General features: G+C 48.6%; 1 protein-coding gene across 2 annotated transcripts; it reads left to right on the plus strand.

The window, feature by feature from the left end:
• The first annotated feature begins 1,719 nt into the window (after nt 1-1,719).
• On the plus strand, nt 1,720-15,741 carry PIGS (phosphatidylinositol glycan anchor biosynthesis class S). Of its 2 annotated transcripts, none has more exons than XM_053366353.1 (12): nt 1,720-1,831; nt 2,842-2,981; nt 3,902-4,013; nt 4,856-4,945; nt 5,985-6,076; nt 6,358-6,568; nt 8,581-8,723; nt 8,816-8,930; nt 11,328-11,473; nt 12,418-12,518; nt 13,507-13,717; nt 14,261-15,741. In XM_053366353.1, the coding sequence occupies exons 1-12, from the start codon at nt 1,789-1,791 to the stop codon at nt 14,534-14,536; spliced, it is 1,680 nt and encodes a 559-aa protein (XP_053222328.1). In that variant the 5' UTR covers nt 1,720-1,788; the 3' UTR covers nt 14,537-15,741. The 2 variants fall into 2 exon arrangements, with proteins under 2 accessions (XP_053222328.1, XP_053222329.1); XM_053366354.1 differs by having other exon boundaries at nt 1,747-1,831; nt 2,847-2,981.
• The last annotated feature ends 670 nt before the right edge of the window (nt 15,742-16,411 follow it).

The following is a 16,411-nucleotide window of genomic DNA, read 5'->3' on the forward strand; positions in this document are numbered from 1 at the left end:
ATCTATGGCCCAAGGATGGCTCTGGCCAGCAGAGAGGACCAGGGGCCAGGTGGAGAAGGGGCAGAGGGCCGCATTTCGGGCCCGGGCTTGAGGTTCTCAGCCCTGGAAGCTGTAACCAGAGCAGGACTGAGGGATCTTTGCCTAGAAATGGGAGTGGTAAATATCCTGCAATTGCCAGGACTTGCAAATCCCAGTCAGGGGGCCCTGTGACATTGCCTGCTTCTGTCGAAATGTGGTATGTATGCAGCCGGGCAGGCAGCTAGAAATCATGGCACTGTTGTAAACAAAATCTGCCCTTTTCCCCTTAGGGGTATCCAAGAGCCCATATAGAGTCCTTACGTAGTTCCCTATTGGTAGGAGAAAATAACAGAGGCCAACCAGAGAATATTGAGAAGCAAAGCAGCTAGTAAGCCTGATCTTTATTGATCTGTTGCAACAGGATCCTCACACACCACATGCAGGAGGGAGGAGGAACCCAGAACAATGGCGCGCAAGGCCTTATATGGACATTTTAAATTCCCTGCCCTGGAGCCCCAGACCACCCCTCCATACATCGTACCTACATCACAGAAAGGGTGGTCTACAGCAGAAATCTGAGTGATTTGTTTATCTCGTCTGACAGGTTACCTGTTTAATGGTCACTTGATTGGATTGCCTGGGGAGCCTGGCCAGTCTTTTGTAATGATAAGTACTTAGTTCCTGAGCCAGGTCACAGGCTCACACCCTATTCCTCTCTTAAATGTGCCCTTAAGACAGGATTTGTGAGGAAAGAGACAATGGGGAGGTTTCCCACTTTGACCTTGCAAAGAAGTAACTGAGGTCAATTTGTTCAGGACTTTTTCTGTGGGGTTTTCAGACATGTGGTTTATATATTTATGTACATGTTTGCTTGGTACATTTATGAACATTTATTGCACATCTAAGACCTTAAAACCTCGCTCAGCACCACAGGAAGGATCCACAGAGGCCTCCTGGGAAGGGCTTGGGGACCATTCTGAGAGGAGAGTCAATGCGCAGATTCCCCACTGAGCCTGTTAGTGCTATTAGCCTCCAGGGATGTGGGCAGGTGGGGTTTGTATGGAGGGAAGAGCTGGAGCCCCCTCTTGGAGCTGCCCCATTAGCTCTGTGGGAAAAGGACAGTGCAATGGGTTCCATGGGTTTGATTCCCACGCTGAGGAGATGCACCCGAGGTCTCTGCAAGGGGGCTGGACTAGATGACCCTTGCGGGTCCCTTCCCACTCCACGGTTCTGTGATTCTAAGGCAGAGCCATTAAAGTTGTAAAAGCAGGTCTTAAAAAAAACATTTCACAGATGGTGAAAATCAGCAGTAACCAAAAAGAAATAAAACACATGTTAACTTCTAAAACCATGTTGAACTTTCTGGTCAACGTTAACAGAAGCAATTTGCCTCGAAGGAGAGGAGAGGGTTAAAAAAAGCGTTTCTCCTTTCTTGTATGTTTTTATTCCCTTCCGCTTTACGTACTGAAGGGCGGGCCTTACTTGGCTATTTCCTTTCTCCACTGGCCAGTCTAGCTGTCGCTCCGTTAGTCGGCGGCGTACGATTGGCTGACCCGCCTTCGGCTTCGACTCATTGGGTAGACCGCGGCTTGCCCTTATCTAGGGTCGGGCGAGCGGTCCTTCAGCCGGGGAGCGCCTTCGGAGAGCTCTGATTGGATGTTTTCCCTGCGGCTCATCTCTACCGCGCGTCTGATTGGGTTAATCGCTCCTGGGGGCCTTGAGCTCCGCCCCAGGGCTACGCCAGCCCGGCAGCGGCTTCCGGGAGCGAGGATGGCGGCCGAAGCGAGCGCCGTTGCAGCCATTGATGCGGCAGGTGCGAGGTTGGGGAGGGGAGGGGAGGGGAGGGGACCCAGGTGTCCGAGACCCATGTCGGCAGGGGAGGGGACCCAGGTGTCCGGGAGGGGACCCAGGCGTCCGAGACCCATGTCGAAAGGGGAGGGGACCCAGGTGTCCGGGAGGGGACCCAGGCGTCCGAGACCCATGTCGGCAGGGGAGGGGACCCAGGTGTCCGGGAGGGGACCCAGGCGTCCGAGACCCATGTCGGCAGGGGAGGGGACCCAGGCGTCCGGGAGGGGACCCAGGAGTCTGAGACCCATGTCGGTAGGGGCACAGGGACCCAGGTGTCCGGGCACCGGAGTCACTCCAGATTCGATCCGAATTTAGCAAGCCGCCTTGTGTTCAATGGGATTTACTCGCCTGTAAATCCTGTAAGGATCGCCTGGTTTGTAGGAAAATGTATTTTCTATCCCGCTTGAGTGAATGGGAGGTAGATTCAGTGGGAGGGGCAGGCGCGGGAGGGAACCCACCGCCGCAGGACCTAGTGGCAGCGGGCTGCAAAAGGAGCCGAATCAAATACCCAAACTCCACAGTAAGACGGACTGGAATCTGGAACCGGAATGTCAAAGGCTGTCTTTGCGTGAGCTGTGCATGCCTTTGCAGGATTTGGACGCTATTTGTTTTATTTTTATAAAATTCATAAAATTTATACACCACCTGAGTATAGAAGAAACCTCAGAGCAGTTTACAAAAAGAGGAAACAATAAAATCATCAAGGAAAAATTCACAACATTAATTAAAAACGTGTGGAAAGTTAAAATACCAAACCGGGTTAAAATTCACACCAGCTTTCTAAGCCTCTGCACAGGCTTCTCTAAACAGGAATGTATTTGGCCGAAAAGAGTACAGGGAAGGTGCCGGCTCAATATCACTAGGCAAGGAGTTCCAAAGGTTCCTCTGCCATTGGGAACTGAACCAAGGAGATCTTTGCAGGCCGAATGTGCCCTTTACAAACCAGAGACTCCCTTCCCTCCCGTGTCTCCCCAGAGAAGGCGCGAGGGAAATATGCTGCTCTCTCCTTTGCCGGCATTGCCATCGTGGTGGGGCTTCCGCTCTGGTGGAAGACGACAGAGACCTACCGCGCTGCGCTGCCTTACTCGGAGATCGCTGAGCTGGACACCCTTCTGGTGAGGACACACCCTGCCTCTTCCCCTCTCAGCGCTGTGCTCCAAGGGTCCCTGCAGAGCCGGAAACAGACCCCTCGTAGAATCATAGAACTGTAGGGTTCCCCACAGGTCATCTAGTCCAGCCCCCTTCAATGCAGGAATCTCAGCTAAAGAATCCCTGGCAGATGGCCTCTCTTTAAAAACCTTTCCGCTGAACAGGTGGGGTCTGACCAAGGCAGAATAGAGCGAGACTAAGACTTCCCTTCATCTGGCACTAGACTTCTCTTGATGCAGCCCAGAATAGTATTAGCCTTTTTGGCCGCTGCATCACACTGTTGCCTCCAGACTCCTCACATGTGCTGCTTGCTGTCTCAGGAAATCCTAGCAAGATAGGGGTCTGCCTTTTGCTAGGTGCTGACATTTAAAGCCCTAAACGGCCTCAGTCCTGTATACCTGAAGGAGCGTCTCCACCCTCATAATCCAGCCCGGACACTGAGGTCCAGCGCCGAGGGCCTTCTGGTGGTTCTCTCACTGCAAGAAGTGAGGTTACAAGGGCCTTCTCGGTGGTGGCACCTGCCCTGTGGAACACCCTCCCAGCAGATATCAAGGCAATAAACAACTATTTTACTTTTAAAAGACAACTGAAGGCGGCCCTCTTTAGGGAAGTTTTTAATGTCTGATGCTGTATTGTTTTTAATATTTGGTTGGAAGCCGCCCAGAGTGGCTGGGGAAACCCAACCAGATGGGTGGGGTATAAATAATAAATTATTATTATTATTATCATTATTATTATTAACCTGGCCATCCCACGAAATCTTCTGGACTAGGAACTTTGACCTGGATTTGATCAGCCCCAAACAGCATCACTACAAATCTGGTGGGGAGGTCCTCTTTGCGGGCTGGTTGCAAGCGCCTGCTGACGTTGCGCTTTTCGGATTCAGTTCCAGCTGACGGTCCCCGTCTCGGTGGTGTTTGCCAAGGGGACCCTTCCAGGAGATCTGGAGCGGAAACTGCCCTTTAGGAAACCGCAGGAGGCCGAGATCCCCTTGAACCGTGAGTTGCTTGATGTTGCTTCCGGGTCTGGCTCTGCAGGTGATGATCCACTGTGCGTGGGGCAGGTAGCCACCCGACCTCTGCTTAAAAATCCTGCCTCCTCCCCCCTCCCCACACTTCTCTCTCAGTCCTGAGAGTTCCTCTTTCACCTCTTCTGAGAGAACGAAGGAGCCAGCATGGGCTGTCTCCATCTTCTCTGGTTTGGTTAGTTAGACTATACAGGCGTCAGCAAACTTTTTCAGCAGGGGGCTGGTCCACTGTCCCTCACACCTTGTAGGAGGCCAGACTATATTTTTTTTGGGGGAAAGAACAAATTCCTATGCCCCACAAATAACCCAGAGATGCATTTTAAATAAAAGGGCACATGCTACTCGTGTAAAAACACCAGGCAGGGTCCACAAATAACCCAGAGATGCGTTTTAAATAAAAGGGCACATTCTACTCATGTAAAAACACACTGATTCCCGGACCGTCCACAGGCCAGATTTAGAAGGCGATTGGGCCGGATCCGGCCCCCGGGCCTTAGTTTGCCTACCCCTGGACTAGAACTATAAACGTTGCTATCCAAGTTCTATATTTCCTACAATAAAAAACTTCAGTTATTTTCTTATCTGCCTGATTTCAACGGATGAAGTTCCTTGTCTAAGCGAGAACTGACGGCTTTAAAGCTGCTCACTCTGCAACCCGAAAGGCTTTCTGCCGCTAACTGGACCCTGTTATCCCCGAAGGAGGGGGGGGTGCTGGGGACCCAGTTACGTTTGGGTTTCGGAAGCAGCCCAGGGGTTGGCTGAGGCCCGTCACCCGCAGAGCAGAAGGCCTCATCCTGCGTCTCCTTCCTCCAGCCAAGACCAGCGTCACGTCCCGCTATGAGGTCTCCTACCGCCGAGCCACTTCTCAGGAGGAGAAGACTCTGTCCCGGGCCTCGGAGCCAGGTAAAGGGTGGACCACAGGTTCCCCAAGTGGGCGGTGGGTCTCCTGGGGGGCAGGTGGGATTGCCTGGGGGGCACTTAGAGGCAAGGGGGCAGCAGGGGGGTGCTGGAAGTGTCAATGACTGTCAGATTCTGAAGAGCCAGTATCGCTGGAGCAACTTCATCAATTGTATTGAGTTAATTAAGCTAAATGGCTTTTGACTAAACGTGCAATTCTTTGCTCCCATTTTGAACTTTACTGTGCTATTCTTCCTTAGTGGGCTGTGCAAACTGCTATTCTGAATAATGATTTTTTCATAAAGTTGGGTGGTAGGCTCTGGGGGGGAGTTTATGGGACGCAGGAAAAAGTTCAAGAACCCCTAGATTTCAGCTAGGATAATAATAATAATAATAATAATAATAATAATAATAATAATAATAATAATAATTTATTTATCCCCTGCCCATCTGGCTGGGTTTCTCCAGCCACTTTGGGCGGCTTCCAATGGAATATTAAAATACAATAACCTATTAAACATTAAAAGCTTCCCTAAACAGGGCTGCCTTCAGATGTCTTCTAAAAGTCAGATAGTTGTTGTTCTCTTTGACATCTGGTGGGAGGGCGTTCCACAGGGCGGGCGCCACTACCGAGAAGGCCCTCTGCCTGGTTCCCTGTAACTTGGCCTCTCGCAATGAGGGAACAGCCAGAAGGCCCTCGGAGCTGGACCTCAGTGTCCGGGTAGAACGATGGAGGTGGAGATGCCCCTTCAGGATCAGGATGCGGACAGAGGGTTTTGGGGTGACTGCTGCGGGCACCATTACCCCCTCTGGCCACTTCTCCCTGCCCCATGAGACCCAAAGGGAGAAAGGGCCTGCACTGACATGTGACAGAGGAGTTTCTTTAGCGAGACCATAGAGAAGGTGCCTGTCTGATACGCAGTGGAAGGGAGTTCCAAAGGGGAAAGGGAGGTCCTGGTGAGTAGGTGGGCTTTTGGGGAGGGGCATTCCCTCTGCATATCAGGATGGGGGGAACCCCACAGCCTCACCCCTCTTCTCGTTCCAGAGGCGGGCAAGGGGCTCCTTCCAGCGCAAGAGGCGGCTGTGGGCTCCCTCACCATCTACGTGATCCCGAGAAACTCTGTTCTCCTGCCACAGGTAGACTGCCCCTCTCCAGCGCTCTCTGCTACTCCCCACCCTCCGGCGGGTGGGAAAGTCCCCTTTATGGAAAGGGGGCATTTAAATTATGCAGCAAATAATAATAATAAATCTTATTTATATCCCGCCCTCCCCGGCCAAAGCCGGGCTCAGAGCGGCTAACACCATTTTGGCTTGGCTCTCCATGCTTTATATGTTGTTCTAGCAAAATCATGTGATTTGTCCCACTTCGCAGGGCCGCTGTGCGGAACTAACTCACTGCCCTCTTTCTTCCTCTGCAGGAGGTCCCCGTCTACATCGGCAAGCGGCGCAGCGCAGTGGTGCGGGCCCCTCGGGGCTCGGGAGACGTCCTGGCAGCTGTGGATGCCCAGGTCGGAGAAGTCGCCCGTGCCATGTCCTTCAGCCTGGATTCCATCGCAGAGGCCCTCTCTGACCGCGTTCCCCTCGGCCAGCCGGGCGCAGAGTGGAAGCGCCCTTTCAAATCCAGTCTGGGTAGGGATTGGCGGGCAGAGAACCTTCGCTTTTCCCAGCCGGAGAGTCTTGTCGGAATCTCCGTTTGACCGAGCTCCTCCTCCGGTCGAGTCTTCAGATCTCCTCCGATGGTGATTAACGACCTGAGCTTTGATGAGGCTCCAGGCCCGTTCCCATTACGCAGAGTATACAAGTAGCAGCAGAAGTAAAAGAAACATGAGCTACATTGCTAAGAGTTTTATTTCTAACTACGCAGACAGAAAAGAAATAGACATCCTCTCTCTGTGAAAGCAGAGAGGCAACTGGTACAAAGAAACAGGAAATCAGTAATATCAACATCCGTCTCCCATCTCCCGTGAGACTTCCAGCAGTCTGGAATCTAAACAGTCTTGTGACTTCAAGCACTGCACAGTGGCACAACAGAAACCCAACAAATCTCCCTTACCTGCTGGGGTTGCACCTGTGGGATTTCTGCCTGCCAGGAAGAACTCTCCCCCCTCTTTTGCCTCTGAGCCAAGCACCCTGGCCTGTTGAGAGGATCCTGCCCCATCTATGCCCACTCAACCCGCTTCGATCGGCGGAACTGGCATTCTTTCAGCTGTTCTGCATTTGCAAGAATTTGATGTTTTAGTGTGGCAGCACCTGCACTTTGGAACTCCCTGCCTCTTGAGATGAAGGAGGCGCCTTTGCTGCACTCTTTTCAGCACCTGCTGAAAACATTCTTCTTTGGGCAAGAACGTTTAGAAAACCGATTCAAGTCTTCGTCTGTTTTTAGTCCATTGCTATTTACGAAAGTCTTAAATTATTGCCATTTTTTCATAAAATTTTGTTTATTTCGTTTTGTAATGTATATGAATCAGAGAGAACAGTTAGGACAACAGATGAAAATTGAAAGATGAAAAACAGAGCTGTAAATTAACACACAGAATGAGCACAGTTGCAGGTGCCAGCGAAGAATATCGCATTGATCTGGTTTATGAAATCTGTTTCCAGATTTGCTAAGTTTGGGCTGAGGTTGCCTTGGAAAAGATGGTTCTGCTGTGTATTTACTTGATTTATTTCATTAAACACCACTTGATTGTAGAAGAAACCTCAAAGCGGTTTGCAAAAAAAAGAGAAAACCATAAAATCATCACAATTTACGGCAGTAATTTAAAGAGTACAAAAAGTTGAAACAACAGTGGATTGAAACAAATTAAAATTCACCTTAACTTTCTAAGCACCTGGACTGGCTTGTCCAAACAGGAAAGCTTTTAGCAGGTACTGAAATGTTGATGGCGAAGGCGCCTGCTTCATATCAATTGGCAGGGAGTTCCGAAGTCCAGGTGCCGCCATGCTAAACAACTGAGTCCTTACGAATGTGAATGGGGTTTTATGTGGCACCTGTACATTTTAATTTGTTGGGAGGCACCCAGAGTGGCTGCGGCAACACATTGCGATGGGTGGTACTCGGAGACATATTGCGGTAAGAGTACCAATTCTTCGGATTAAAGAGGTTGGGTGGGCACATAACAAAGAATACCAAATCATGTTAAAAGTGCCTGGAAGTTCTAGTTCCTGCTGAAGTCTCCAGCGTTGCCTAATTTTCCGCACTGTGACTCCGTTCGGAGCGAGTGTCCAGTGTCAGATTTCGGACAGTTTTCCATTCAGCCGCAATGGCTATTCGAACTGCCAAGATCAATGCTTTTGATCGTCAGAAACATTCAGCGATGTTAATTTTGGGCAGCAAACCATCGTTTCTTTAGTAGCATTTATTCTTGGTGAATTCTCCCAGTGGATATTTATATCATTTCCTTGTTTTTGTAAAGCCCCTTGTGGGTTCTTTTTAAACAATCAAGAGGTATATAAATTTTACGAAACAAGTAGCTCTGTCCGTAGAGTGTGAGGCTCTTAATCTTGGGGTTGTGGGTTCGAGTCCCACGCTGAGCAAAAGATTCTCGGATTGCAGGGGGGGTTGGATTAGATGGCCCTTGCGGTCCCTTCCAGCTGATTCTATGAGTAAGTCAATATATTCCCCCTCCGCTCTGCTGCAGGATACGAGGTGACCTTCAGTCTGCTGAACCCCGACCCGAGAGCTCTCAGTGTCCACTGGGAGATTGAGGGGGCCATTCACCGCTACGTGGACCCCCTCCTGGGGAAGCTGAGTACACTGGCCGAGTTCTCCGTGGACTCTCAGGTGAGTGCCGGGTGCGAATTGGCCGGGAGTCATGCAGCGCCCCTGCCCTGCGAGGGAGGCTCACGGCCACGTCTTTCCCCCTAATTCTGCAGATCCTCTACTACGCCGCCCTGGGGGTCACGCCCCGCTTTGACGCTGCTTCCTCCAGCTACATCCTGAGCGCCCACAGCCTCCCGCACGTCATTAACCCCGTGGAAGCCAGGCTGGGTGAGTCCCTCTTTCTCCCAACCAGGAGGGGGTGGCTGGTTATTATTATTTTTCCCCAAATTTTTTTATTGGTTTTCACAACATTATAAACAAACAAACACATAAGACAAACAAACATAAACCATAGTCTTATTGAAAATTACTCTTATTAATGTGGTTAAGTGAATTCCTTGCTTCCCCTTGGGTGAATTTCATTGCATATCCTTTTAACTGTTTTCCAAATCGCAGTTCTTATAAAATTGAACTTAAACATTAACATCCTTGGATCTTCACATTATGAAATTAAACATATTAATTCATCACTTAACATAAATAAAATCCTAAGCCAATTAAGTATCTGCAAGCAGTTTTCGGTTAATTTAACTTAACATATTTAACTAAATAGTCATTAAATTTAATCCACTCTTCCTGATACTCCTCCTCCTTCTGGTCGCGGACTCTTCCGGTTAGGTCGGCTAGCTCCCAAAAATCCATCAGGGGGTGGCTGGTTATTGGTTCTTCCCAAGAGATCCCAGAAGCCCTTGCTGCCCTCAACAGGCCAGGCCAAGCGAACCAGTGTCCAATTTTGGCCCCTTAATTATTACGCATTTGCCTTTGTATCCCACCTTTTTCCTCAAAGGAGCTCACGGTGGCGCAACACAATTCTGTCCCTGTTTAATTCCCCCACAACAACCCTGCGAGGTGAGTTAGGCTGAGGGAGGCAGTGAATGACCCCCAGGGCCATCCAGGGGGACAGTTTACATTATATCTGAAGGAGCATCTCCACCCCCATCATTCTACCCGGACACTGGGGTCCAGCTCCGAGGGCCTTCTGGCGGTTCCCTCACTGCGAGAAGCCAAGTTACAGGGAACCAGGAAGAGGGCCTTCTCGGTGGTGGTGCCTTCCCTGTGGAACACCCTCTCACCAGATGTCAAAGAGAACAACAACTACCAGGCTTTTAGAAGACTTCTGAAGGCAGCCCTGTTTAGGGAAGCTTTTAATGTTTGATGTATTATAGTATTTTAATATTCTTTTGGAAGCTGCCCAGAGTGGCTGGGGAAGCCCAGCCAGATGGGCGGGGTATAAATAATAAATTATTATTATTATTATTATTATTATTATTATTATTATTATTACGCAAAAATACATACCACAATATCAAAGAAAACAATAGCAAACGCACACGGTTTAAAAGCCATCGCTCTCCAAGCCCACACCCGGAATATCTTCCGACAACACCGTAAGGAAGAGGCCACCGTCCTTCTCCCAGAATATTTCAGGTCTTAGAACTCACTGCAGCACCTATTTTAAAAAAAGAGATCTGAACATACCAGCAAACAATGGAACACCTCCACTATGCCATAACCTCAAACAATGAGATTCTAGTCCTTAGTTTCTGGGGCATTTAACACCAATGACTTCTCCTCATCACTTATTTTGCCTAGTGGTTGATACCACTACTTTTCATCCCCCCCCCCAGATCTTTATTGAAACTTAACATATATACATAATAACCAAAATTCCCAATGATTCTCTCACATAAAATATAGTATCTAAATTACAACAGCTACTTAATTATACACTTAATTATAAAACCCACCCCCTACTTCCCTCCACAGCAACTCAACTCAATTTCTTTCTACCTTTTTTCCTTGCGTTCTATAATAAATTATTTTTGTTACATTCTGATTTTTCCTTCTTTCTTTATTGGTTTTGTTACTGCTTACATTTTTTTGTTCTAAGCCTAATAGCGTGTCATTTTTAGAACAACATTTTGACATGTAATCTTTGAAACACTTCCACTCCGTTCTTATCTTTTGATTTGATTGATAACTGAAGTTCATTTTGCCAATTCTATATACTCACTTAATTTACAAATCCACTCTTCCTTTGTTGGTGTGTCCTGAGAGTTCCATTTACCACTACTTTTCAAATGATCTCTTGCCATCATTCTGTGCAAATCGATGCCCCTGAGTGGCTCCCGGTTTCCTCAGATGAAATAAAAATGTTAATTCCCTCTTCAGGGAAGTTTTTAATGTGTGACATTTTAGTGTATTTTTGGTCTCTGTGGAAGCCACCCAGAGTGGCTGGGGAAACCCAGCCAGATGGGCGGGGTACAAATAAATTATTATTATTATTATTATTATTATTATTATTATTATTAGGCAAGGGAAAGCTGCTGGCTCAGATGGGATAGGCTCTTTAAACTAGACCCTGACTGGCCAACCTGTTCACAAGGGTATATACGACTGGACTTATGCCAGAGGCATGGGCAAGCGCAATCATTGTTCCCATATTGGCTCTCCATAGTGGGACTCCAGTTCCCCAGCTAGCGCAGGACGATGGGTGTTGTAGTCCAAAACATCCTTCTCTCTCTCTCTCTCTCTCTCTCTCTCTCTCTCTGTCCCTTCCCGCAGGTTCCAGCGCCTCCTCGCTCTACCCGGTCCTCAATTTCCTGCTCTACGTGCCGGAGCGCCTGCACTCACCCCTCTACATCCAGGACAAGGATGGCGCTTCCGTCCCCACCAACGCCTTCCACAGCCCCCGCTGGGGCGGGATCATGGTGAGGAAGCGGGCAGTGAAATTGCGAAGTCATTTCTTGCTTGAGAGCAATGAGCAATCGAGCCTTTAGTGTCGTTGGCCCCATGGAACTCTCTGCTACTGGAGACTCGATAGGCGCCTTCTGTTTTTTGTTTTTTTGTTTTACTTTTAAGGCACCTGCTGTTTTCTTTTTTGGAAAACTAGTTTTTTAAATGTCATTTTATGGTGTATGTAAAACAGACAGGACAGTTATAAAAAGAGAGGAAAATGAGAAGATGGAAGGCAAAACTGTAAAACAGGCCCACGGAATGAGCGCAGTTGCATGTGGGTGAAAATAACGAAGCCCGAGGCAGGAAAGAAAAAAGCGAGGATAAATTTGGCCATCCCATAAAGAACATCAGTGTTATCTGATTGTCAAGTCCACTTCCTGGTTTGCCGGGCTTGCAACAAGCGCTGTCTTGAACATGATGCTTCTGTTGTATATATTTCACAAAGGAGTACTAAACAGTATAAAATGCACCTGGAGGTTCTAGTCCTCATTAACATCTCAAATTATGCCCCATTTTCTCCATTCTAGCCCTGTTCCAGAGGGTGCCAAACGGCCAGTCTCCTATTTTGGCCTGTTTTCCACTGAGCTGCAGTTGCTCTTAGCTGCCAAGATCATATATAAAACCAATTCTTTTGACAATATATCTACATAGGTATAATCAAAAATACCCAGCAATGTTGATTTTGGAAAACAAACCAGTTTCTTTGATAATATTGATCATTTCCATCAAAATACTATGGAAAACTCTTTCTATTCCACCAGGCCTGTGCAGGCCTTCCATTGTGATTGATGTTTGCCTTTTAACATTTTTTGTATGCTTTTATGTGTATTTTTGCCATAAACCACTTGGAGATTTTTCTTCAATGCAATGGCGGTCCTTTTGTACGTGAATAAATGAATGGCTCCCTCGTTTCCAGGTGTACAACGTGGAGCGTGAGACGGCCAACGAGACCTCCCTCCCGAGGAGGGTGGATGTTGACATGACGCGGGTGATGGAGGTGTTTCTGGCGCAGCTGCGGTGCGTTTTTACGGATCATAGAATCATAGAGTTGGCAGGGACCCCCAAAGGTCATCTAGCCCAACCCCCTGAGAGCACCTGCTCTGCATGCAGAAGGTCCCAGGTTCCTCTTTGTTCAGCACCATGAGGACTAGGAACTTGCTTTTATTTTCAGGGGAAGGGCTGTAGCTCAGTGGCAGAGCATCGCTTTGCATGCAGAAGGCCCAGGGGCATAGGGCAGGGCTGGGATAGACTCTCGTTCTGAAACTCTGGAGAGTCACTGCTGCCAGTCAGTGCAGGCAATGCTAAGCTAGATGGGCTGGTGTGGCGACTTGCTTTATATATATATAAAATTATTAGTTTAACATATCATTTTCAACAATAATTAAACAGACTTTTACATCTTACTCCTTTTTTTTTTACTTCCATCAGTCCTGTCTGAAAATTTTCCAATCTAATCTCTTAGTATGCATTTCTTATTTTCCCTATTGCATTTCAAACTCCTAACCAATATCTCTATCTTTTTCTACTTTGTAATACTTCGTATATTTCTCCTTACAAAACTTCTTGTAGTCCTACCAGCGTAATTTGTTGGTTACAGTCGCTCTTCAAATAATTCATATACTTCTTCCAATCTTCTGTAAATCTCTGGTCCCGCAGGTTTCGAATCCTTCCTGTCGTTTTGTCCAATTCTGCATAGTCCCTTAATTTCGTCTGCCGTTCTTCTTTCGTAGGAATTTCTGGTGTGGCGACTTGCTATTACGACAGCTGCCCACATCCCTGTAGTTCAATGTTTTCATGGGATTGTTTATTGTATCTTTTGATTACAGGGGCTTGTATTCTAGTGCTTGTGTGTTGCTGATTTCTGTATTTTGTAATCTGCGTGGTTTTGGCATTAAGCCGTCTATAAATCTGTTGCCCTAAGCGGTGCATAAAACTGTTGTTGCAGAAGCAACAGATAAACCTGCTGGTGTCTAAATCTGCTTGCTGGGCCTCTTCCTCTCTGCAGCTTGCTGTTTGGGATCCTGCCGGGTCCCCTGCCGGAGGGGGCCATCCTCGAAAGCCCCGGGAACGAGGGTCTCTGCGACTGGGAGCTGGACCGCCTGCTGTGGGCTCGGACGGTGGAGAACGTGGCTACCGTCTCCACCACCCTGACCTCCCTGGCTCAGCTGCTGGGCAAGATCAGCAACATCGTCATCAAGGACGACGTGGCTTCCCAGGTAAACTCGCAGGCGGGTCTTTCGGCACCGCTCCAGTTTGCCTCCCTCTTTGGGGACCTGTGCTGAGCCCATTGCTGCGACCACAATTACCAAGTCTCGTGGTGCCTTGAAAGGGGGTTGGTCTAGATGACCCCTGGGGGTTCCTTTCAACTCTGATTCTAAGCAGGGACTCTCCCACTCATCTACAGCCCTTCCCCTAAAAGATTCAAATGAAGGACAAAGGTTCCGAATTCAGGGCTGATTTAAATAGAAACTTTTTCTGTTGAGAGATAGCAAAGCCGGTGAAAATATAAGTAAACCAGAAACGCAAGTCGGGGGAAGTTTTGGAGGGGAGGGAGGGAGGGAGGAATATATAGTAAACGTTAAGAATTTCAGATGTATGTAATGAACAAAAATGAATAATGAATAATATTTTTTAAAAATAAAATAAATAGAAATGAGGAAGCTGCTCTATGCCAACCTTCTGCATGCAAAGCAGCTGTCCTGCCACCAAACTGGCCCAGCAAACCCGGCCTGATCCCTGCGCCCTTTTTTTAACCCTAGGTGTACCACGCTGTGGCATTCGCCCAGGAGGCGCTGGCTGAGCTCAGCCAGGGGCGCCTGGACTCTGCCTTCCAGGCCAGCAAGGCCGCCATCAACGCCTCAGAGAGGGCCTTTTTTGACCCATCCCTCCTCCACCTCCTCTACTTCCCCGACGACCAGAAGTTCGCCATCTACATCCCCCTCTTCCTGCCCATGGCCGTCCCCATTCTGCTGTCGCTGGTGAAGATCGGCCGGGAGATGAGGCAGAGCAAGAAAGCGGCCATCAAGGTGGACTGAGGCACACGCCCTGCGTGGAGAAGTTGGCGCCCGGGGTGTGCGTGATGGAGGTCGAGAGAGGGGTCTGGATGCAACCCTCTCCCTCTTCCTGGGATGGGGCCCCGTCCTCCTCTTGATCTGAGTTTCTCTCTCTCTGTGTTGGAGAGTTTGTAGCGGCTGATCTCCACCGCCCTCCCTGCGAGGCCTGCCGCTGGATTCAAAGGGTGCTGCCGAGACTGGGATGGGCCCACCCAAAGAAGAACGCTGTGGCGTTTGGGATATTATTATTATTGCCATTGGAAACAACTTCCGTTGTTTTATATAGAAGGCACAGTTGCATCCCGTTGCTACAAACACTCTCAGCGAAAACCAAGCGAAAAGCCGAAATTCATAATTGTATTCTCCCCAGCAGCCAGCTACCCCATCCAGACTCTCTTGATCCTACAATATTGTCTTCACTCTTTGCAAAGTCCACACACACACACAAAAAAACAGGCGCCCACAACATAAATAAGTATAAATTTGTACGTTTGGATATAAGGAGTTTAAATGTGCCGAAAATGTCTTAGGCAGAGGGCAAATGAAGAAACGAGAAGTTTTGAGAAAACCACAAGCCAACGGCAAATAAATGATGCGTAATGAAATACTTCAATAGCCAGCTATTGTTTCTAAAATTCGATGTAAATATTAATCGCATCACACCCCCCCAAACGGATGAAATAAAAAAATTCCTTCCAGTAGCACCTTAGAGACCAACTAAGTTTGTTATTGGTATGAGCTTTTGTGTGCTAAAGCTCATACCAATAAAAAAATTACTCGGTTTCTAAGGTGATACCGGAAGGAATTTTTTTATTTTGTTTTGACTACGGCAGACCAACACGGCTACCTACCTGTAACCCAAACGGATGGTTTGGGAAATATTATCTCCCTGGGGTTGTGGATTTGGTGCTTTTTTAAAAACAGATTTTCCTTTTTGCAGAAATAAGTTTAGGAAGAATGCAGTGGGATGGATTGCGCCACTTCTCCTATTTCTGCCCCCCCCGTTCATTTTAAGGGTGGCCCCCAATAAATCTTCTTCACTTGCAGGGCTATGAAGGGGCTTCCTCCTTGGTTTGCCATGGAAAGTGCATGTTGGCATAAATTCTGCCCTTGTTGATGGAGAGGATGGCATGTGCCAACTACCAAAGGACACTTAGGGATGTTCAATAAAAGTCTGGTTGGATGGATTCTTTTTCTGCAGGGTTGTCGTTCTTGGGCGGGTGGGGCAGCGGCTGGGGATGGGCCTCCTGCGGGTGCTGAGTTGGAGTAGGGAGGGGGCCCCTGTGGCCCTCCAGAGGTTGAGGCCATCAGAAGGGCCCTGCTGCAGCTGGATCAGGCCTCAGGGGGCCCATCTGGTCCACCTTCCTGCTCTCACAGCGGCCAACCTTGCTGTCCATAAGGAGGCAGGACCCGAGTGCGAGAGCAGCACTCCTCACTTGCGATGCTCCACTCTGACAGTGGAGGCAGAACACTGTTTGCTGGAGGGCAGCACTTTGGCTATCGCTGTGTTATAGGAACGGTGGGAGCTGCCTCTATCAAAACTGAGCGAGACCGGTGGTCGATCTAGCTTAGTATTGCCTACACTGGTTGGCAGCTGCTCTCCAGGGTTTCAGGCAAGGGAGTCTTTCCTAGCGGAACCTAGAGAGGCTGCCAGGGACTGAACCTGGGACCTTCTGCATGCAAAGCATGCACCACTGAGCTGCATCCCTTCCCTTTAAGAGAAAGATGCTAGTCCTCATGATTCTAAATAATTTTTTTAAAAAAGATTTCTCCCTTGCCCACCTGCTCCAAGGAGCGCGGGGCTGCCCTTCTTTCTGCCATGTACCTTTCACAGCAGCCCGGCGAGGTTGCCACCAC

The sequence above is a fragment of the Podarcis raffonei genome, chromosome 15, assembly GCF_027172205.1.
Source record: "Podarcis raffonei isolate rPodRaf1 chromosome 15, rPodRaf1.pri, whole genome shotgun sequence".
In the NCBI taxonomy this organism is placed as follows: Eukaryota; Metazoa; Chordata; class Lepidosauria; order Squamata; family Lacertidae; genus Podarcis; species Podarcis raffonei.